Source organism: Dendropsophus ebraccatus, unplaced genomic scaffold (genome assembly GCF_027789765.1).
Source record: "Dendropsophus ebraccatus isolate aDenEbr1 unplaced genomic scaffold, aDenEbr1.pat pat_scaffold_798_ctg1, whole genome shotgun sequence".
NCBI lineage: Eukaryota > Metazoa > Chordata > Amphibia > Anura > Hylidae > Dendropsophus > Dendropsophus ebraccatus.
The window spans coordinates 34,991-59,187 of record NW_027210397.1 but is presented as its reverse complement, the minus strand read 5'-3'; the positions used below and the strand labels follow the sequence as shown (position 1 = coordinate 59,187).

The 24,197-nt window shown below is 43.0% G+C and overlaps 1 protein-coding gene across 1 annotated transcript; it reads right to left on the bottom strand.

Annotated features, from left to right (window-relative positions):
- Positions 1-426: 426 nt before the first annotated feature.
- LOC138779851 (catenin beta-1) lies at positions 427-16,924 on the bottom strand. Its single transcript, XM_069956653.1, has 16 exons — positions 16,651-16,924; positions 8,027-8,076; positions 7,604-7,831; positions 7,272-7,525; positions 6,888-7,126; positions 6,495-6,696; positions 6,158-6,302; positions 5,672-5,775; positions 5,230-5,568; positions 4,612-4,770; positions 3,823-3,942; positions 3,502-3,652; positions 3,172-3,293; positions 2,179-2,239; positions 1,417-1,640; positions 427-1,307 (listed from the first exon to the last, which is right to left on the bottom strand). Exons 2-15 carry the CDS (start codon positions 8,037-8,039, stop codon positions 1,432-1,434), a joined length of 2,346 nt encoding a protein of 781 aa, XP_069812754.1. The 5' UTR covers positions 8,040-8,076; positions 16,651-16,924; the 3' UTR covers positions 427-1,307; positions 1,417-1,431.
- Between the last annotated feature and the right edge of the window lie 7,273 nt (positions 16,925-24,197).

The window sequence follows — 24,197 nt, the reverse complement described above, 5'->3', positions numbered from 1 at the left end:
AGCAAATGCTTTAAAGGGGTTATCAGGCAATAGAAAACTATTGCTATACCTGTGGTTACCTACATATAGCCTATAAGAGCGAATTCACATTACAAAAGGGAAGGAGTTTTGTTTAGTCGGCACTCTGCTTATACACCGGCTGCCTTTGATCTCCGTGCTGAAAGTCACTGTGGTCAGCGGGGACACTGCAGTATGTCTAAATAACCGAAAGGTATATCAGAAATTTAATGCCAGAATACTTCTTTAACCAGAACCTTTAACCTCAAGGGCATTTGCAGCAGATGTATACAGGACCATTTTATATTGTAAACCATTTCACTTGATCCCCTTTAAAATTCACATATTCCCCAATTAAAAAAGCCAAAATGTATACAAGGCAATGATTTCTCCAGAGAAAATGATACTTCTGTTTAGACTACACACATCTGAATTTAAAAATAACTTTACTTTGTTCATTCCATTTACAAACATATAGGTTCGTTCCTTAAGACCACAGAAACCTATCCCACATGGACTTGCTTAAAATAACTTGACACAGTAGAATGCATTAAAAGTCCGCTTTAATTCTTCTGAGCCATTTCATGATCTGTATTCATTAAGCATCTGTGGCCTCAGAGTACATAACTTTGGGATAAAAGGCAACTGGTAAACTGTCCATTACAGGTTCCAAATAAGTTCTTACTGGCCCCTACCCAGACATATCCCAGATAAAAGCTTTGATCAAAAATCGATCCACCTGCTTATTTTAAGCATATTAAAAGTAAACTATTTGGACCATTTCTATTTGTCTATGTTTTATACAAAAAGGCTACACAATGTTCCACTTTATTCAGGATACAATTAGAGTGATTATGAGTTAGTGTTCTACACTTACTTGATCCTTAAAAATTAGAAACCGCTTTAGCAATATGCACTAACTGAACACTACAGAGACTTAAAATGTTACCGCAGAAAAGAAAATAAATCTAAATACTAAGAAAAAAGCAAGCTAGGTCAGTACCATTACAGAGATAAAAAAAAATAAAAATAAAAAAAGTTATTTAAACAAGCAAGGCTAGTGTTTGAGAAGTTCCAGCTTGCGAACAATTCTTGTGCATTCTTGATGTACGAGTCACTTCCAAAAATCCATTGGTATTGTTCCTCCAACCAAAATAAAAAGACCAGAACATAAAGTTAGCTTCCATTGTTCCCATAGGAAACTCAGCTTGGTTAGTGTGTCAGGCACTTTCTGAGATAACCAGTCCACCCCTCGAGCCCTCTCAGCAACTCTACAGGCCAATCACAATGCAAATTCATTCTGACAATAACTGGAGAGGAAACAAAACAAAGAACCACATTAGTCATACCAGGACATTATCACTACTTAATTTAGCATACTTAGTATTGCCGATAGTGGGAATATTCTAGTGTACTTACCGAAAATAGATATATTTACAGGTCAGTGTCAAACCAGGCCAACTGATTGCTGTCACCTGGTGGAAGGCCATCCATAAGATCCTGAGCATGGCCTAAATCTGGCAAGCCATCAACTGGATATTCTGCACCAGGATGATGTCCTCCCATGTCATGGTCCATCATTGGGTCCATTCCCATTGCATCTTGCCCATATCCACCAGCATGGAAAGATCGGTAGCTGGGATCTACAAAGATTTGGTATTTGTCACACACTGGCAACATATCAACAGAACTAAACTGTTACAGGAAAGTCCAACCAAAGCCAATTGTGTCAATAAGTGCTTAAAGGGGACAACAAGTGTATAAAGTGAATCCCTTTGGCAGGGCTACAGTCAAGTCAGACAGCTTTGCAATTTACACATAAGTGTGCAAGTCCTAGAGCTGCAGCGATCTCACTAATGCAGTTATGTTTAAGCAGTCTGAACCACAGGGATCATACCCAACAGGCTCCATCATAATGAACCTAAATTTTACTGTAAAACAGGGCAGCATTTCAGAGACGACCTTTTAAACATAGCAATGTCAAAGGGTGGGTGGATTGCCTGGGAAGGCTCAAAATGACAAGCCTCTTTTTAAACAGTTGGGAAATCTATGCACACCGAACCAGGCAAACCCAGATCCACACAATGTAAGAGCCTGTTCAGATTTTACACTGCTGTTTTAGACAGTATAAACTCAATCCCCTTTTAAATAAAAAAAAATAAAAAATAAGTTCAAACTCACCATCCTGTCTGTAGCCAAGGGGTTCTCCCTGGGCACAAATGTCAACACCTAGATCACCAGCCTTAAGGGAGAAAAAAAAAAAAAACATTAAGAAAATTGCATTTTATTTATTTTTTTTTTAAATACAGGCATTCAAGGCCAAAGGCTGAACCCCACTGATAAGAGTCATTCATTTGGACAACCACTCCGCTATACTGGAGTTTTTCAGTTTGGGGCAGGAGCTTTGCAAAAAGGAACTCTAAACATGCCTTAAACCAAAAGGGAAGTTTAAAGTGACCCTCACCCCAAACCCACCCGCCTCAAAACCCTAAACTTAAGTCTATAAATGGGATAAAGCAGTGCTTCTCAATTCCAGTCCTCACCAACAGGTCATGTTTTGAGAATTTCCCATACAAACAGCTGTGAATACCTGATGCACCGAGTATAATTCTATCACCAGTGAAATACTAAGAAAATCCTCAAAACATGACCTGTTAGTGAGACCCGAGGACTGGAATTGAGAAGCACTGGGATAAAAGGATGCAGACTCCAAATCTGTAATTTGTAGCTTTCCACTGTTGTAAACCTACAAACTGGCCACGTTGATTCATAGAGAGGACTACTTAGCTCAAGAATATAATTTAGAGGACTACTTTGACTCCTTCATTTGTGGCTTATAGCAAAGAAATGAAACAAAATTGCAATTTAGCGGGTGTTTTGGAGGCGACAGAGCCCCTTTAAGTTGACACACCAATTAACTACTCAACTTCCAAGTTATTTATACTTGTCTTACATTTTCTGCGGTCATGGGACATGCACCTATGGGATTGCTGTAGCCAATCACTTGCCTTAGTGGTCATGTACATGCCAGCATCTACACTAAGTGTTAAAAGCAGATTTACTTTGTCATTATTTCTGCCGAAGTGTAAACAAAGCCAGCCCGGCCATGAGTGCAATAGAAGGTATACAACATTTTAAAACTGCAGTACAAGTCTGAAGCTCTGACAAGTTTACCTCATTCCAGGGCATTGGTTCAGTTCTGAACAGAGAGCTTGTAAGTTCAACAGACAAACGCTTCTTGTAGTCCTGAGGCTTGTCTTCAGACATACGGAATAGCACAGCTGCTGCGTATGTTGCTGGGGAAGATGATGAAAAATTTAATACAAGCTGGTGGTAGGAGAAAACTTCCAGTTTTGGGGCTAGGCATTAGTCAATTTCAAGGCTATTACTATTAATCAGAGTTATAATTGGTATTTTATACAGGTTTACTTTAGCATAGCCCAATCTTCCCTCTGTTCAAGATGAACCAGAAAGGAGTTCTATGATAGAATTCTGTTTACTCACCAACACCTTCATTCCTTGAGTGAAGCAGTTCTGTAAGTGGGGCAGTAGCACCTTCAGCCTCAATAGCTTCAGCAGCTTCCTTGTCTTGTGCCAGTTCACAGAGCACACCAGCTGCTACCCGCTGAATGTTTTCAATAGGAGAGTATAACAGCTATAAAAAGGAATAAGGTGTTTAGACCTCCAAAAGCTTTCCACACAACTCTAAGATAAATCATGCCTTCAGACGTGACAGTCCTTATAACCATTTAAGTGTAATTAATTCCAGTGCACCATGCACAACTTTACCATGAATCAGCCGTAAATTTTATATAGGACACTTACCTGTACAAAAAGTGGAATGGTATTTAGCCCCCTGATAACAATTCTGTTGTGCACATCACGAGCAAGAATATGAAGGGCACCTGTGCACCCCTCAACAATTTCTTCCATACGTACACCTTCCTAAAAAGGCAATAGATTGGGGTTAATGCATGCAGAATATTTGCCATTCTATCCAAGGTAGACATGCACATTTAATATGACAGTCAAAGCTGCTTAGTTTAAAGATGTTTTTGGTATACGACAGCTATTTTCTTGCAAAACCAGTACCACACCTGCTCACAAGTTGTGTGTTGTATTACAATTTATTCATTTCAATTTAACCCAGCTGCAAACCTACACCCAAACTGAGGACAGGAGTAGTGCTGGGAAAGAAAGCGGCCATATTTTTTTGTAAGCCTGGAGAACCCTCTTAGCCATGGTGTTAAACTCAGGCCCTCCAGCTGTTGCAAAACTACAATTCCCATCATGCCTGGACAGCCAAAGCTTTAGCTTTCGTTGTCCAGGCATGATGGGAATTGTAGTGTTAACAGCTGGAGGGCCCGAATTTAACACCAATGCTCTAAGCAATCGTGGAGACTCCCATCAGCTGTACCTCTATTGCATCACTTATAACAGTATCACACATAAGGTGTAAAAACATGGAGAGGGCTAATAAAGTTAAAACAAAAGTCAAAGACGACTCAAAGAATTGAAAAACTAAGTCTAAACAGAAGTGCCAAGTTACACCAACCAGTTTAACAATTTACCAATATTTAAAATTTGTCTGGTTCAGAAATGAATCTCACATACCACAAACTGCTGCTGAGTTCCTCCCATAGATGTACGACGCTGGGTGTCCTGGTGTGCACGAACCAGAAGCTGAACCAGCCTTGGAATAGCACCTTGTTCACGCAGTGGAGCATGGTTAGCTGGGCACAATGCAAGGTTACGAATCAAGCCAACAGTTGCCTAAACAAAAGCCAGAAATAAAGTCACTGCAAAATAAATTAGCGATCAAGAAATGTACAAAATAAAAGTTGTTGCACTTGCTCTCCCCATGTCCTCCAGTGTCATCTGTGTAAAAGGAACAAGAGTGTGGAATCTCCCCCCACTCATGAGAAGCCATATGCTACACAACGACCCTCTTTTTGCCCTGCCTATAATAAGACAACAAGAACTGCCAAGTATTGCCCCTTTGTTAAGCCCCCACCCTTTGACAATCAAAATTGATTATATCACCATATTAACCCATGTTCTTGGCAGGATTCTGTGTAAGACTGCTTCATGAACATGCAGAGAATCAGGGCGAAAGAACCAAAACCCAAGTATCTTGCAGTTTACTTTTGACTACCCTCTGTACGCACTGTGATCATTTAAAACATACTACACACTACTTTATGTCAATGACTCAGGTACAGAAAATTTTACCTTAATGAGGGGCCAATGAGAAGGTGGGTGCAATAATTTCACCACCACTGGAAGTCCATAGTGGAGTCTCACTGCATTTTGAGCCATTTCTGCTTCCTGGTGTCTGCTAGTAAGGTGACGAAGGGCACATATAGCAGGTTCTGTGATGTCCTCTCTATCACCAGCACGTAGAACAGTGCGCACTAGTGCCTCAATTCCTCCAACTTGACAGACCATCATCTTATTCTTGTAGTTGTTGCATGTAAGATTGGACAGAATACCAGCAGCACAAGTTACAACATTTATATCATCTGATCCAAGCAGCTGAACAAGAGTTCCTAGAAGACCTTCCATCCCTTCCTATAAAAAAAAAAAAAAAAAAAAAAAAAAAATAGTAAGTTTAATCAGGGAGAGACAGCAGTACAAAGTAAAAAACAGAAAAACCCAATCTGCCATTTGTTACCTGTTTAGTTGCAGCATCTGAGAGATTTCTTAACGTCCAAAGACAATTCTGTACCAGACGTTGGCTCGGGTCAGTGAGGTGTAGCCCCAAAGCTTGCATTCCACCTAAACAGCAAGACAGCCATTTTACATAACCTACTTCTATAGCAGAAACAGGAGCAAGACCCTAAGCTGAGCACTGCAGGGTTACATTGTCGTTTTAGTTGTTAAACTTAAGACAACAAGACATAAGTTGGTAGCCAACAATGCTAAATTTAAAAGCTCCCCCCCCCCCCCCACCCAAGTCTTGGGACCCTACAGGGTCTTTCCCCACTTTCAGGCTGTTAGGGCAGAAGGGGGTATGGCATTGCGGCTTAACTGCTCAGCATGAAAGAATAGTCACAGGATCGCAGAGTTCTCAGAATTAAGCATCTTGGGGCCAGTCTTGACCTTGACTGTTTAATAGTGTGACCTGATCAAAGCATAGGAGGCTCCCCAGCAAACTTACCAGCTTCAACAATAGCAGGCTTATTACTGGAGCAGACAGATAACACCTTCAGCACACGGCTTGTGGTCCACAGAAGTTTCTCGTAGCTGTAGGTCCTCATTATTGTGACCAATGCCTGAGGACCGCCACTTGCAAGAATTATTAGCTAGAACCAAGTGAAAAATTAGGCCATCAGTACAATATAACAAGTGTAAAGTATCCTGCATTAACACATGATCAAGCTTCACATTGCTAAAGCAAGAATATGCAGCCAATGATACCAGTGTTCTTATTTGCCAAATACCTGGTTTTTCTTCACACAATTCAACATTTGGCAGGACCAATCAACACAACTTACCTTGCTCTCTTGGTTCCCATAGGCCAATATTTGGAGACAATCTGTTGTGATGGCTAAAAACTTGACATTTGTTTTATTCAGCAAAGCAACCATTTTTTGCAATCCTCCAGCTAAACGAACAGCCATTTTTGCTCCTTCTTGATGCAAGAGAAGATTGTGCAGTGTTGTGATTGCGTAAAAGAGCACCGAGTCCACAGGTGACCTAAGTATACACATACACAATGTGTTGAGCACCAATAAGTATGTCATAACCACATAGCATGCAACATTTTAAAGCTAATGTATAAAAACTAGAATTTAATCTCAGTTCATATTAATGCAGCAGCTAATTGGAACCTTTTACTGCAGTGTTTTCATTAACTTCATTAAGACTCCTTGCAATAAGACACATACCCTAGCATTTTGACCAAAGCGGGAATGCCTCCAGATTTAAAGATGGCCAGCAACCCTTCACGATGGTGAGAAAGATTGTGAAGTGTACCAGCAGTACACCGTGCAGTTTCAACATCATTTGTGTTCTGCATGGTACGAACAATTGCAGAAACCATCTGTGGAGAACGCATAATAGCATGGCGGGAAGCTTCCTTCTTTGATAGCTGATGAACCATAACTGCAGCTTTGTTAACCACAACCTAGAAAAGAATGTAAAGTGCCAAGTTAGAGCTTTACGTGTCATTACTTCAAATAGGTGGGATAAATTTTAGATGAGGGCTACCATCCAGAGCAAGTTTACGTTTCCATAGATTTTCTTTTAACAAAACCACAAGAGTAGCTTACCTGGTCCTCATCATTAAGCAGTTTTGTTAACTCAGGAATAGCACGAGTAGCCAATTCAGCATCATCTTGGTAGTTTATCAAGTTGACTACAGCATGTTTCAGCATCTGTGAAGGTTCAGCCAAGCGCTGCACATTTGTAGGATGAGCAGAGTCAAACTGTGTAGAGGGAATTTGCATGCCTTCATCTAGTGTTTCAGGAAACATGGCAGCTCGCACCCTTTGTGCTCTTGTCATTGCAAACTGCCCATCAATATCTTCAAAACAAAGAAACAAAACTTTAATATATAAAAGCCTGTTTAGATTAATTTAAGAATCGCAAGTTATTTTCTTACCCGCCACTTGATCTTGAGTGAAAGGCTGAGAGAAGCCCTGCTCCCATTCATACAGTACTTGGGATGTATCCACATCTTCCTCATCTGGATTCCCCTTCCCACTGAGAGATGGGGCAGTAGTAGTAGCTCCAGAATGAATTCCAGAATCCAGATATGACTGCTGCTGCCAGTGACTGACTGCAGCTTTCCGATCTGGCTCCATTGCCATGTCTAGCTCCATTAGGTCAGCTAAAAATTAGACAATACATACAGAAGTTAAAACTACAGATTGGAAAAAAAAAACTGACACAACTTTTGTCTATAGTTTTCCATCTAATCTAGCAGATTGAGATCATAATAGCAGAAGTCAGTTTAGTTCTCAAACTTTTGTTTTTTTTAATCTAACATACAGGAGCTGTAAAGATTGATAAAAATGTTAGTTACCTTGAGTTGCCATGTTTCAGTGCAGGACAAGACCTCTGTGCTGTAGAAATCTAAAGAAGAAAGAACATGCATATTACTACACAGGAAACCATTCACAACTATATGCTTATAATACACTTCTAGTTTGGGGGGAAAGGTAATACTAGGTTTAAGCTTCTGATTTATGATAGGGCTTTCAGACTCCATCTGGTACTATGGTTTGTTTTCCGGACTTGTCTTTATTTATTGCTGTAATGAGGCAACTTCAATTTTCATGTTAAAGGCCCCAGAAATAGGCCCAACAAATTGGTGCTTCATAGTATCCTAAACCAAAGGCAAAACTGAGGTGCAAGTTTAACGCTCTTTCACAAAATCCAGCAATACTTACTAGGTGTTCCAACAATTACGCATGTAACCGTTTAATAGATTTTCCTTACATAGAAGCAATTGTACCCTAAAAGGACTTTCAAAATTGCTTTGCATAGCCTTATGTACTTGTTCTTCCTGTGGCAATACGCCAATTCTCATTAAACCAGGGAATCTCATATTGTATGAGGAAAACCAGACTGCACAGCAGCAAGGAGACTAAACACATTGCAGATAACAGCTCAAAGTAAAAAAACAAAAAAACTTATTTGGAGGATCTGAGGAATGGATTTGTAGAGTCTTCGGAGTTGGCACCGTTTGGCTGGGTTCACACTAACGTTTCCACTAATCTGTCCATATTCATTGAATGGATAAGCAAAAAACTAATGAGCAGACTGATGCAAACTGACTGCAAAATGTTCACTATTGTCGGTTTGCATTTTGGCTTTTAAAAAAACAAAAAACACTGTCTTGTCCATCAGTTCGCATATCAGTTTATTTTCCTTTGGTTTCTCACTTCTGTGCACGCTCTGAAACTGATGAAGACTTGAAGACTTAAAGCGTAACTGTCATTTCTGGGCCATTTTTCTGAAAACATTAAACAGTACAAGCGATTTTAACAAACTCTAATAGGTCTTATGTACTAAAAGTTTCCTTCTGTACTGAAAAAGCAATCTCCCAGCCTCCCCCTCACATCAAATGAAGCAGGATTTCTGTGTCCATTATGTGGCTATGGAGAGGGGAGGGGCTGTTAGGAGTGACTGAGCACGGAGCAGTCCTGCACAGCACAACACCCTGTAATCTTCTCTCAGTAAGTTCATAGATAAGCACTGACCTTTCTGACACCTGAATTTAGCGTTTTAGCTGAATTTAGCGTTTTAGGTGCCCAGAGTCTACAAACAGCTGACCTTCATGTCACCTCTTCCTGCTCCCTCATCTCCCTCAGCCCCTCCCCCCCTTCATAGGCTTACTATGGAGAGAGCAGAGCCTGTCTTCACTGGCTTCTCTGTAATGAAGACGTGTTTGCCTGATAAAGCACAGATAAGAAGTCAGGGGGGAGGCTGGGAGATTGCTTCTTGAGTACAGAAGGAGGCTTTTTTGGCTGATGAAACCTATTACAGAGTTTCTTAAAATCGCTTATACTACCGATTTCTGAAATAAAAAAAAAACATGACAGTTACGCTTTAACTTGCAAACAGATGTTACAGAAGTGCACTTTCAGTTTGTGTTCTGTTTTTTTCAAACTGAGAAAAAAAAAGCTGCATGCAGGATTTTTTCTTCCTTTCACAAAAACAGGAATGATATAGGAATACATGCAAACTGAGCACAAATATGATAAACGGAGCACAACAGAAATACATAGAAATGAATGGGGTGTTGGACAGATACGTCAGATTCAGTTTAGGTTAAAAACGGAACTGTGGTGGAGAGAAAAAACTTCAGTGTAAACGCAACCTTAACTGTACTTTCTGAAAAGTTTTGTACATATAGGCAGTTACTCAGTACAGTGAGTGTCATGACCAAAGTGACAGTCAGTATTGACTAAAGGAGAATGATCTATTCTGTAAATGCCAGGACCTAATCCACCTTTATGTTTGTTACTGACACCTAACATTTTGGTTTTCTAAATTTTATAAAGTTCATATTGAAAAACACAAAAGTGCAACTTCTAGCACCTATGATTCTGTCAAGAGCTGTATATCCATGTAACTCAGTAATAGTCACTCTACGTTTAATCAATTTTTTGTATGCACTAAGCTCCCTGCACATGTCAACAGGATCTATAGTCTTACATTCACATCATTTTCACCACTATACATTGGAGTTTGCGCAATAAACTGCAGCTAGTCTAAGTGCCCCTTAGCAGCCTGATGTTTGGCCGCACATTAGCGCTGATCTGCATTCGTCTACAGCACAGTTACATGACACCATTGAGTGGCCAGGCTGCATAAACTACTGTATCATTTGTGTGGTCATTTAAATGTATTACCAAACACCGTTTAGACAGGTATGTCCGGTAACAATGACTTTACCAAGCTTACCTTGAGACACTATCGAAAAGCTGACCGTTCTACAGGGTAGATTGGGCAAGTGAGCACTCCTAGGAACACCAACAATGATCATCCCATGTAAAATGGCCTTAAGCAAAAACTACATATAAGCGCGTTTTTTGTACAATTCACAAAAGAAAACTAGGCAAAGTCCAAACTAAGGCTACATGTTCCATAAATTTGTCCGTAGTTGCGGATCTGCAATAAGACAGGTTTAGGGCCCACTGATTTCTATTGGGCTGAGCACAGCCAGTTCTACCAACCCATAATACATGTTTTACTGATATGCAAAAATTACTTACAGGACCTAGAACGGGTTGTAATTACGGCATAGATTCACCCATAGAGGTCTGAGCGCATCTGGAACTTTAAAGTTACAGATGTCCATAAAGTAATATTGATTCCTTATTTGCAGATATGACTTACAGATGCACTATGAATACATTTTTTGCTGATTGCAGACAATTTACGGTCCTGAAAAAAACGACAGAATGCGTAAATGTAGCCTAAGGGTGCCTTCACACGTACCGTAGCGCTGCGTTTTTGGTGCGATTTTTACATGCGCGTTTTGCTTTTCATGTGAAAATCAAAACTCGCATGTAAAAAGCGCATCAAAAACGCAATAATGCAGCGATACGGTACGTGTGAAGCTACCCTAAAGGAAGTCAACAGTGGGATGTATTTAGCTTGGGCACCCAGGCTAAAGTCTTAAGGCCTTGCCCACATATCAGTATCTTTCAGGATCTGATTTACAGACAAAATACTGCTGTAGATGAGATCCTACTTAAGGGTAGCTTCACACAACGCATTGCAGCGGATTTTCGGCTGCCGACTTGAATAAATGGTCACAGCAATAAATCGGCACTGTCAATCTGCGGATCCGCAGCAGATTTGTTGGTGCAGATTTTATGCAGTGCTCATTCATTTAGTCAAGTCTTCTGCGGATCCGCAGCAGAAAATCCGCTGCGATGCAGTGTGTGAAGCTACCCTTAGGCCCCGTTCACACAAAAGAGGGACAGAATTCCGCAGCGGAATGCCGTTAGCCTCAGTGTCATAATGACTATGGGAGGCGTGCACCCTGCATATCTTGGCGCTGAAGAATGAACATGTTAATTCTTCTACGCTGAGCGATGCAGCAAGCACACCTCCCATAGAGTGCCATTATGACACGGAGGCCAACGGCATTCTGCGGCAGACATTTCCACCCCTCTTGCTCTGTGTGAACAGGGCCTTAGGTAGATTTCCCTTCACAAGCATCATCAAGGAAGCTTAGGTGCACATGGGTAAGCTTCACAGGGTAATTCAGCTCAGACCCCTCTGTTTCAGACAGATCTGGGTTTAGGCAAACTGACAGATTTCCCTATACCAACAAATTACAGCTCAGCTTTCATTTTACCAGCACCTAATAAAGGCTAAATTGCAATTTGTTTCTTTGGGCAGATCAGGAGCGTTTGTATAACCAATAGAGCTACACATTCCCAACCAAGATGCATCCAGATGAAAGATGTGATCAGCCAACACATAATGCTTGTCTGCCTGATCACATGCCTGGGTAAATTAGCCTTAAGTTACATTCCATACAGCGGGGACACCAAGTTTCCTGCATTATAGATTACACCCTCAGTCATTTCCACTTCAACAAGCTCTGCAATGCAGTCTATAGTGCTGATTAGCTGTATGTGCTCCTATGACTGGTTCTGCAATTGAGGGGACAAGCGGCCATCATTTAACCACTATTATCATACTAGTTTTACCAGTCACCCTAGTAATCCAGGAAATTAAGAGAACTATTAATATGCTCATGTTATAAAACAGCTCAGTGTTCCTATGACTTCTTGCAGAAAACCAAACATCTGAAAATACTCTCCTCCAGAAGAAAGCTACTTACTGCAAAGAAACCCATTGCCTTACAAATGATTAAGTCTGCACAACAGGCTTTGGTTTTCTAAAAGCAACAGATACTGTTATTAAATGTGGCCTCCAAATTTCTGGGATAGTAGTATTGGGCATGCTGCACTTCAACTTTAGCCTTTTGCTCCCTTTGAGATTGTCAGACACCCCTGGTGTCTGGCTGTGTCCACTGAAAATGCATGCAAGTGTATGTTGTTACCAAAAGCCATTTGACATTCAGGGAGACAGGCCAGAATATGGCTTCACTATTCAAACACTCTAGCTGTGGTGTCAGAGTCAGCTCTCACTAGGTTGGCTGGATGGGATTTTACCCTATAGAGCATAGGAACAACGTTGCGGGCAGGCTGGTGATTCCTATCCTCTTAAAAGTCAAGCAGTTGTAAAGCTATGGTCCAGCTTGAGTTTAGAAGCTAGGGGACTGGCTAGAAGTCCCAGACCTCTAGAATTATGGTTCTAGATATCCACCGTTCCAATTATTGCAGTTTGGCAGACTGCAGCAAACAAAGTTCCCTTACAAGATATAACACTACTATAGCCCTGTCCTCAGTGGTCACGGACGTTCCTGTGAAGACTGTGTACTGCCCATAGTGTTAAGTTCTTATTTCACAAAGTGATTTTGTTTTTGGCAATAGTAAACAATCGTTTTGGGAACGACCTGAAATCATTCACCATAATACAAAGGATATTCTTAGTTACCATTGTTACCACAATCATTACCCAGATGGTTTACTCCTGATCACAGCAAAAGGGACAATGTCTACATACACAGAAGTTTATAGAGATTTAGATTTTAGGGTCAACTTAAAAAGGTGCCATCAATAAAAACGATTTCTCAATTGTTTCCAGCATACACAAATCATTTTATGTTTAAATCCAAATAATGATTTTTCGCACGATACTCGCCCAGTGTAATAGGGCCTTTACTCCCATTTTCAAGCTACTCTGAGAAAAGTCCCAATGAGTCATGGGAAAAAGCTCAGTTTCTAACAGATTTAAGTTATGCAATATAGCTGCAGCTTGCCTTTACAATGCAGTACAAATAGTTATATTAGCACAACCAACTAAACCATAAATACTCATGGCAATCCTATAGTGACACCCCAAATACCATTATAAATCCTTGTGCAAAAGCTGCCTACAGCAACCAGACTGCTCTTCATTTATAAAAAGATCTGACAATTAGGATCAGTCTTACCACAAGCTTCTCCACAACTGCATTGTAGGTTAAAGTCCTTCCCCTTCCTCTATCACCAGTGCTGGTGCCACCAGGTGAGGAGAGAAAATAAAGCTGAAGCCCGATTGGTTGTTATGGACAATTGCTATTCGTTTGCAGTTTGATAAATTCGCACTCCATGGTCTTTTTGAGCATATAACCAATATTTAAGAACCAGAACAGGTCAGTGGATCTCTGTCTGATCAACAAGTGCTCAGGTGAACCAAGAACAAACAAGGAAATGGGTGACCGACCCTGGGGAGGACACTCATTTTAATGGCTGCTCGTGTTTAGATACAGATGCACGTTGGGAAAATCCAAGCTCACTTACACAAACGTTTCTTTTCCAGCATAAGCTTTTCACTAGTAAAGTTCCCAACTCTAAGGCATGGCTTTGTGCAAGTCTAGTGCACATACAATTTCACAAGCTCTCGATTGCATACATCACCTCAACTACGACATTACAGTTTTGGGCAAACCAAACAAGGCACATTCAAGAGCCGAGGGGCGCTGGAGGAATAAACCAGCACAATACTTGCCTTCACTAGTTAGTCTGCACATTTATGGTGGTGGTTGAGGCAATATATGCTACCCACAGTATGTTACAAGGTAGAGGACTCCATGTTTTGTTTACACAGCTATATCACTTGCCACAAAAAAAAAAAAAAATCTATGAAATTTGGCTTGTATATGCCCACTTTCCCAGCCAACACTACATATTGATTGTGAAGTTGCTTAGCAGCTTACCTCCCGGCCATGCCCACCAATACGGGACCAGGTATGTGTCAGAGCATTGTGCAGCCGCATGTCAGTCATTATAGCCTCCACTGCTGATACTAAACCATCAGTAGGAAGGAATGATGGAGTCTCTGCTGGGGAGAACTAGCCTGGCCTGCGGAAGGTGCCAAGCACTCATGAAGTTCTCCATCAGTACAAGTTATAATGACCACTACATAACCTGGGTTTGTGCAGGGGCTTGTTTCTGTAGAGGGGAAGAGGGGTCTTGTCCTAATATCAGGCCAGCAACCCTGCATGTTTAACTGCAGACCGTCAGTTCAGACCCTGGTAAACCTTCCTGAAACAGCCACATTACTACAAGTTTACAATTTTATGCTGTTATGTCTGTCCAAAGTATTAGAAACTATAGATAACATATTGGATGTGTACAGTACATGTACTGTATTGACAAGTGTTTACCTCCCATACTTCCCAAGAACAATCGGCTAACACTTTACACATGGACTAAGTTACTTAACACAGTTCTGAAAACATACTGTAGCATCCTTTAAGTTGTGTTTCTCTGCATCACTTAACACTGACACTGTCTTGTTTATGGAGCCCCCAATGTAAAGTCACATCAGTCCCAACCTTGCACACTGAATATATTTTTAGGAGGAACAAAACTTCCCATAAGCTTTTGAAATATTGGTAGAAAAGTAGTGAAGGGAAATCCAAGGAGACTACAGCAAGTGCATGCAGATATGGGGCCACTGATAGTGTATGAAGCCAAGCCATCAAAGATGCAAGGAGGCTGTTGTGTCTGGAACAGACATTTAAAACCCACAATCTACACGTAGAGACAGGACTACCATATTATCCAGCACAGACTGAACAGCGGTAGCCCTACCTTACTGCCACCCGCCTTTACCTCACAGTATGTAAACTAGACTGGATAGCCACCAATACACCTAGAGTTAGTGCCTGGGTTTACCTTCATCCATACAATTCTGACCGATGAGCAGAATGTATACAGGTTCAAAGAAATCAAGTATTTTCCTTTAGTATGTGACTTAGAAAAATCTAGTTCCAAGTTGTACAATTTAGAAGCCATTACTGCTCTATAGCACAGGTCAGCATGGTCCTCACCACCATATGGCTGTGGAGAGATAGACCTCATGTAGGATCATTCTGCCTCCCATTACCAGCCAGGATCCACATCTTCTCACTGACACATAACCAGTTGTGCAATGTATAGAAGTTTTGAGACGCCCACCATACCAAGTGTGCAGGAATTCTCCTGCCAATATACAATATACAGTGCCCTGCTGCTCCTCACATTCTGCATGTGGAGGAAGTAGTATCTGTACACTGGTTACTATGTGAAATGGACACATGACTTCTGCTCCTTCAAAGCTAAAACCATTTCCTCTTGGAGAAGGAAACATTCCTGCCACATCTTATCCAAGAAACAGAAAGGGGGGAGGGGTTCAGTGAAACATGAAACAAGACCCAGCCCTACCATTTTAGAGTCCCAACATAATGAATTATTGGCACTGCTTATAAACCATAGATCAACCACTAAAACATTAAAGAGCTCATATCCCCACCCCTAGGATGCAATGCAGGAGTCACAGGCAGCGGAAAGTTACCTAGCCCCCCATCAGGTAAGAAGCGGAGGAGACTGCAGACATCAGCAACAGGAACTCTGTATAAGGGAAGGGGAGGGAGGCTGAGCCTTGTCCGCACCCCCGCCCTACACAAAGCCATTTTATAAGAAAACTACAGTTTGGAGGAGCTCAGGTTTCACTGGAGCCCAGAATAAAGTAATCACTCCCCGAAACAAAGAGCAGCCAGCACAAAGTAATCAAGTGCCGGGCACAGCCTAATGTAAAGCCTAACGTACAGCCGGGCACAGCCTAATGTAGAGCCTAACGTACAGCCGGGCACAGCCTAATGTAGAGCCTAACGTACAGCCGGGCACAGCCTAATGTAGAGCCTAACGTACAGCCGGGCACAGCCTAATGTAGAGCCTAACGTACAGCCGGGCACAGCCTAATGTAGAGCCTAACGTACAGCCGGGCACAGCGTAACGCTAACGTAGCGCCCATGGAGCTGACGAGCGGGATGCTGCAGAGGTAAACACGGCACCAAGGACACCGCCGCACGTTACACTACGTGTCGTACGAGGCAGCCGGGGCTCACAGTGGCAGTGCCAGGCGGCTGCCCTCAGCACACACACCCTGCACAGGCCCGGGCACCCCGATCCCCACCCTACAGCACCTTATATAACAATACAGCACATGAGGCCGAGCTCCGACCTCCATACAGCCGCCAGCTTATGTATCCAGTCACATGTGCCGCACAGGAAATAACCGCATACATACCGCACAGTCCTTGCGTCCAGGTTCCGGCTGTTAACACAATGTCGCCCGGTGCTGGCCTCCTACTCCTCCTCCACCACCACCGTCCCTCGTTCTCCTTAGCTGGCGCCCCGCTTCAGGAGTGACGTGACATACGGTTGTGCGGCAGGCAGATGCCTCAGTCACACGGTAAGGTGTACACGAATCCCCGCGTTATTCTGTCCCCCCGTGGTTTCCCCAGCGGCCGCAGATCTGCGCTCTCTCCCTCCTCACAACACGACACAGAGGCTTAAAATGGCGCCGCACACTCTAGTTTTATACCAGGGCGCTTCGCCGGCTCTGCTGGTATCCCTCCGCCTACTCAACGCACAGCAGGAGGGAGCGCTAGAGCGAGGGAGGAACGGGCGAGAGAAAAAGTAGTCCCGCCTCCTCTCGGCTCCTGCTCGTCTTGTTATGCGAGGTGTCTTGTAGGGTTTATTATAAGATCACAGCATTTGCACTGCACCATAGGGAGTGATATAGAGGCGGGTAGTGGCAAAACACTATTATAAAACCAGATCTGGACGTTATTATATTAGCGTAATGGACTCATTTGTCTAACTTATACTTCACAACATATCACTATGACACTGACATACGGGAGTAACGCCCGGCAGAAGCCTGGTCCGGTGCCCGCTCCCAGGTACAGGGCGGGGGAGGCTGCTCTGATACTGCTCATTGTGTGGATTGGAGAGCTGACTGGCGGAGGGATCCGAGACTGGTGATGGGTCCCACGCACCTTTTCCCCGGGGTTGGAATGTGGAGCTAGAGGAAGGCAGAGCCAGAAACAAAGGGGGAGGGGGTGGGGAGCGTTAACCCTTCACTGCTCTGGTTCAACTTTTCCTCAAGAAACTGGCACTTTCTGTAAAGTTACTTAATCTTGTCTGGAGGACTAAACAGCATCTACAATCCTATAGTGCCATCAAAATACAAGTGTAAGGCAGCTCTGTGCACTTCATATGGCTCACACTTCCACTATAGAGGCAATATAGTGCTACAAGGATGTAACCTTATGGTAGCTGAGTGTTGTAGCACCTCATAGCCTCTGGGTCACTACCCCATAACCCTGGTGTGTGGGCTGCTGTCTAGTAAGGAGAGGACCTTATGTATCAATAGAACAGTATGAGGCATGATTCATTGAGCCCTATGGAAAAACCTGTCTCTCTATGCCAGTGATGGTGGGGTTCTCAGCATACAGCCCCCCACCTACACGGGAGAGAATTACCAGTGGACTGGAGTCTCATGGAATAAGCCCCGGTGATGCTGAATAGGTTGTACTGTATTACCAGCCTAGTGCTGTCCGCCCATTCAGCCGCGCACATTGTGGTTTACAGTTTCACAATCTGTGTTTTTCTTTTCTCCACATTTGTCAGACCATAATGCCAGAAATAGATCTCCGGCAGCCACATTCCAGGCAGAGAGGTCCCATTCTCCTGCCAGCGACTCCTGTACTGCGCACACAGCATAGGTTAGCACTGCCATTGTAATACAGCACGTACCTCTCACCATTTCACTGTGCAATCGACCATTTGTTTTTTGTCCAGTTCAGCATGTTTTTTTTTTACTCATTTATGTAGCACCAACATATTCCGCAGCACTGTACAGAGAATGGTATCGCACACGTCAGTCCTTGTCCCCATTGGAGCTTACAATCCAAATTCCAAATGAACCCATCACCATGTTTTGTTTTGGAGGAAACTCGTGATGAACATACAAACTCCAAGTAGATGTTGTGATTGGTGCGATGTGAAGCCAAGCCCAAGTGCTGCAAGGCAACCATGCCAACTACTGAGCCAGCATGCTGCCCATTGTTGCACTAGCATGTTATTTTTATGGTGAGAGCAGGAAAAGCAACCACATATCCTTGGGGAAACAATAGGATGGGAGGGGTTAAAATCCTGTCTGTCCAATCTCCCCATCCCCAATAATAAATGTTGGGGACAGTCACCACAGACGGGAAGTAACCGCTGACATCAATCTTATGTCTACAGTCAGTGTAACATACTTATTTACCTAAGCCTGTGGTCTATTGTATGCCGAGTCTGAACACGTACTGGCATGTCTCTTGGATCCAGACTCAGGGGGATGTCTTTTGCCTGTAAACTTTGCTAGAAATCTATTATTATACATTTTACTATGTATTTAAACAAAACACACCCCAAAATACTAGAACGAAAACACCCAAACAGGCTAAAACCCCCCACTTAGTGTTCTCAGGTCTCAATCATGTAGACTTATTTTCAGTAGAAATTAAGGGGGGGGGAGATCCCCATGTTCAGAATATCTGCTTTCTGTCAAGGTATTAAAATATACTGCACCAGTTCTATGGAATGCATTACCCAAGACTGTCAGGCTCACCTCCAATACCCAAAGCTTCAAACATGCCCTCAAAACTCATCTGTTCAAACAGGCTTACCAGGTTCCCTAATTTGACTGCTACCCTCAACAACCCCCCACGCCCCACCCCCGCCCCCACACACATCAAGCATTTAAGCACTAAGACCTGTAGCAGGCAGGCATTGGTTGGTGACAGGTTCACCCACCTTTACCCACACTGCCCTATTTATGAAGATGTCTGGACCATTGTAACAATGAAGCCCTTTGCCCCTCTTCCATTTTGGCTCGCACCCCCTCCTAATAGTCTGTAAGCTCATGCATGTGAGCAGGGCCCTCACTCTTCATGTATGGATAATTTTATGTATATCTCTGTAATGTCTATTTTTTGTCTATGTATGTACCCCAGAATTGTAAAGTGCTGCGGAATCTGTTGGCGCTATATAAATAAAAATTATTATTATTATTATTATACTTGTTCCTTGTGGTTCTGTACTGCACACACAGCAATTTTAAACGGACAAAGTACCCCTTTGACCCCACAGCGTGTGTTTTACACGCTTTGGGGTTAATGGGGTACTCCATCCATTCACAAATTTTAATATATTGCTGGGGCTGTATAGAAAATAACAGACATCCTATTTTTACCTAAGGCCCCGTTTAGACTAGAGAATCGGTGCCGAGATTCCGTGCAGAAACCCAGCATGCGGACTCAGCGCCAAATCCTGCATTCAATCTATTTGAACGGGAAGGTTCTCGCACCTCCGCTCTCCGCAACTCTCCACTTAAAAAATTGACATGTCGTGTGGGGGTGGGGGGTTGGGCAGTTCCACGTGGAATCCCGATGCCGATTCCGTAGTGTAAAAGGGGCCTAACCATGCTCCTATAGGGCCCTCCTGTGGCGTCTTCGGATCCCACGCTGAACGCTTCCACCACCACTTCTGAGACGCCCACATCTCACCAATGACAGCCCACACAGCCAATCATTGACTGAAAAAGGGCAGTGTCGCAGCCAGTGATTGGCTTAGCGGGCTAGCACTGCCAAAAATGCATAAAAGCAGATAAACTCCAAAATGCCTTGGAAAATGCTAAACCCTAAACATCCGGTGGGTATTGCACTTCATATTTCCCCATTGACTCTCAGCTAACATCTGGCCGCAAAAAAAAAAGGACCATGTGACAATTTAAGCATTATTATTTTTTTTTATAATGCTTCACTCATTGGTCTTTATATATACCAGTTTAGTGGTAAAAGAATTGTGTTGTAATAGCCATTATAGTTTTCTTGAAAGGACAGAAGTTAATTTTGAGGACGCAGTTGTGCTGGTACATATGTTCTCAACATGCCAGCAATCTCTGTATTCGTGTATGCCAGCACTGTTTCACTGAGGACATCTGGCTGCAGTTACTTCCTGCTATATTATTGTACACAGGAAGAAGAAGAGACTTGTTTCGCTCTCTGTTCCACATATTAATGGAGGACAGGGCAGTGATCCTTGCCAGATCTGCAACTTCTTTCTCTGCAGTAGCGGATTCCAGGATTAGTTTAAAGAAACACATATCTTTATGAGCATATTCTAACATGTAGTGACTATGTAACTGTTCATTCATGGAGGCTGCAGAAACATCACCATGCTTCCAGAAAGGAGAGCAGCAATATGTAAAGGAAAAAGGAATGCCCATTCACCTTGTTGCAGATCTTTGGTCACAAAAGAATCCATAGTTAAAGAACAATGCAATATACAATCATAACTGAATGCATCCGCCTATAAGAACATTATATGGGCTTGCAGATATCTGATTCCAATGATGAGAGTGCAGTTTTGGATGTGTTTATTTTGACTAAACAATAGAGGATACTAAAGCACAAAAGAAAGCTTAATACTTTTTTACATGTCCGGATTTATTTCCAGTTTTGACATAAAAAAAAAAAATACAGCAAATCTTGCACTTTGTCATTAAGCCCTTATGTCTCAAACTGACAACCACCTTTTTCAAAACAGTGCCACTCTTGTTTGCAGCCCATGTTTGGTATTGCAACTCATGCGTTTTCTATTTAATATGACTGAGCTGCAATACTAGAAACAGGCAGTGGACAAGGGTGCAACTTTTCCTAATACCATACAGCCAACGTAATATTGATTGGTCCTATTTTCTGATCTATTTGTAATCTCCATGAAATAACAATTCTGGAAATCTTTTCTTAAAACAGAAAATAAAACCTTTAAATTAGGTTTTCTGATTATGACAACTTATTGCCTACAGAACATGTAAAGTGTTTTGCTCCATAATAATACCTTCTAAGGGTGCCTTCACACATACCGACTCGCAGCAAAAAACTTGCTGCGAGTTTCTGCTACGAGGCGAGGTCCTGGAAGGCCCCTATCACTACATACAAGCAGTGGTCTGAAAGACTGCTGCGTGTATGTAATGCAGCCGCCCCCTTAACCCCTTCGGCTCCCGCACCGGTCCCGCACCGCTGTCTCCATACATTACCTGGCTCTGGCTGCACGGAGTCCCGGGGTCCTGCTCTGCCGCCCAGCCAATCAGTGACTGCGGCTGGGCAACACACTGATTGGCTGGGTGGCAGAGGAAGACGCCGGGACCCCGTGCAGCCAGAGCCAGGTAATGTATGGAGACACCGATGCGGGAGCCAAAGGGGTTAAGGGGGCGGCTGCATTACATACACGCAGCAGTCTTTCAGACCACTGCTTGTATGTAGTGATAGGGGCCTTCCAGGACCTCGGCTCGTAGCAGAAACTCGCAGCGAGTTTTTTGCTGCGAGTCGGTATGTGTGAAGGCACACTAAAAGTGTTTCGAAGGAAGACAACTGGTGAATCAGTGACAGTGACAATTTTTTTATTAACATTTTTGCATTTTGTGACTTTTTACACTTTAGGCCAGTGTGCCTATGCCAGTCCTTGTCCACCACCAAAAGTGCCTACAATGAGCATGTGAACATCAGAACTTAACCATGGAGCAATCAAAGAAGTTGGCCTGGTCTGAAGAATAAGGCTGTGTTCTCCACATAACACGGACATGGAATTTCTGTTATTAGATGCTGGGAGCAGGGGAACTGTACAGATATGCGCCGCACTGTAATGAATCAGCCACGCGGCGCTGTCATTACAGCACGGCACATATCTGTACAGTTCCCCCGCTCTCAGCATCTAATCACAGATGTTGCAAGGGCGGGGGAGAGTTCGTTACAGGCATTCCACCTCCATGTTACATGCGGAACACGGAACATGTGAATGCAGTCTAATATTTTACTTTACATCATGTGAATGGCTTACAACTTAAAGCGTAACTGTCATTTAAATGTCACTTTGCAGAAATCAATAAATATCAATAACTAGAAAATGTACCCGGCGCTGCCCGGGTATAAAGTGTCAGTGTGTTAATTAGATTTGTTCTAAGGTGCCCAGGAGGCCAAGCTAAAGGTATTGTTTCATCTGAGTTAATCAGTGGAATTAGTGTATACCTGTAGTGCATAGTTGGAGGGGTTCTGTATACCACAATGTATAGTTTATTAAGGGGTCTCGCATATCTGTAGTGCATAGTTGGGGGACTGTATACCTATAGTGTATAGTTGAGGGAGGTCCTGTATACCTGCAGTGTACAGTTGGTGAAGGTCCGGTATACCTGTACTGTATAGTTCGGGGGTCCTGTATACCTGTGGTATATAGTTGGTGCTGTATACCTGTAATGTATAGTTGGTGGAGGTCTTGTATACCTGTAGTTTATAGTTTGAGGGTCCTGGATACCTGTAGTGTATAATTGGTGGAGGTCTTGTATACCTGTAGTATATAGTTCGGGGGTCCTGTTTACCTGTAGTAAATAGTTTGAGGGTCCTGTATAACTATAGTATAGAGTTGGTGGAGTTCCTGTATACCTGTAGTGTATAGTTTTGGGGTCCTGTATACCTGTAGTGTATAGTTTGGGGTCCTGTATTCCTGTAGTATATAGTTGGTGGAGGTCCTGTATACCTGAAGTATATAGTTGGTGGAGGTCCTGTATACCTGTAGTATATAGTTTTGGGGTCCTGTATACCTGTAGTGTAAAGTTTGGGGTCCTGTATACCTGTAGTATATAGTTTTGTGGAGGTCCCGTGCACTTGTAGTGTATAGTTTTGGGGTCTTGTATACCTGTAGTGTCCTGTATACCTAGAGGGTTGTATTTACCCGTATGGCAGTGTTATTCAGTCACAGTGTGTCGGTATTGGTCATGTCTGGTATGGGGGTGTTATCCAGTCACAGTATGGCGGTATTGGTCAGGTCTGGTGTGGTGGTGTTATCCAGTCAAGGTATGGTGGTATTGGTCAGGTCTGGTATAGCGGTGTTATCCAGTCACAGTATGGCAGTATTGGTCAGGTCTGATATGATGGTGTTATCCAGTCACAGTATGGTGGTATTGGTCAGGACTGGTGTGGCGGTGTTACCCAGTCACAGTTTTCCGGTATTGGTCAGGTCTGGTATGGCGGTATTGGTCAGGTCTGGTATGACAGTGTTATCCAGCACAGTATAGCGGTATTGGTCAGGTCTGGTGTGGCGGTGTTATCCATTCACAGTATGGCGGTATTGGTCAGGTCTTATATGACAGTGTTATCCAGTCACAGTATGGCGGTATTGGTCAGGTCTGGTATGACAGTGTTATCCAGTCACAGTATGGCGGTATTGGTCAGGTCTGGTGTGGCAGTGTTATCCAGTCACAGTATGGCGGTATTGGTCAGGTCTGGTATGGCGGTGTTATCCAGTCACAGTATGGCGGTATTGGTCAGGTCTGGTATGGAGGTGTTATCCAGTCACAGTTTGGAGGTATTGGTCAGGTCTGGCAGTGTTATCCAGTCACAGTATGGCGGTATTGGTCAGGTCTGGTATGACAGTGTTATCCAGCACAGTATGGCGGTATTGGTCAGGTCTGGTGTGGCAGTGTTACCCAGTCACAGTTTGGTATACCTGTTGTGCCTTGTATATACATGTACTGTATGGATGGAGTAGGGGGCCCTGTATATACATGTACTGTATAGATGGAGTAGGGGGTCCTGTATATACATGTACTGTATAGATGGAGTAGGGGGTCCTGTATATACATGTACTGTATAGATGGAGTAGGGGGTCCTGTATATACATGTAATGTATAGATGGAGTAGGGGGTCCTGTATATACATGTAATGTATAGATGGAGTAGGGGGTCCT

Bases quoted from the DNA above. Each gene is read 5' to 3' on its own strand.
- LOC138779851 (XM_069956653.1), bottom strand. The intron at 6,697-6,887 runs GTATGTGTCTTA...GTGTATACTTAG, and splicing joins GCTTTGGTCAAAATGCTAGG to GTCACCTGTGGACTCGGTGC. The intron at 4,771-5,229 runs GTAAAATTTTCT...GCTTTTGTTTAG, and splicing joins CTCATTGGCCCCTCATTAAG to GCAACTGTTGGCTTGATTCG.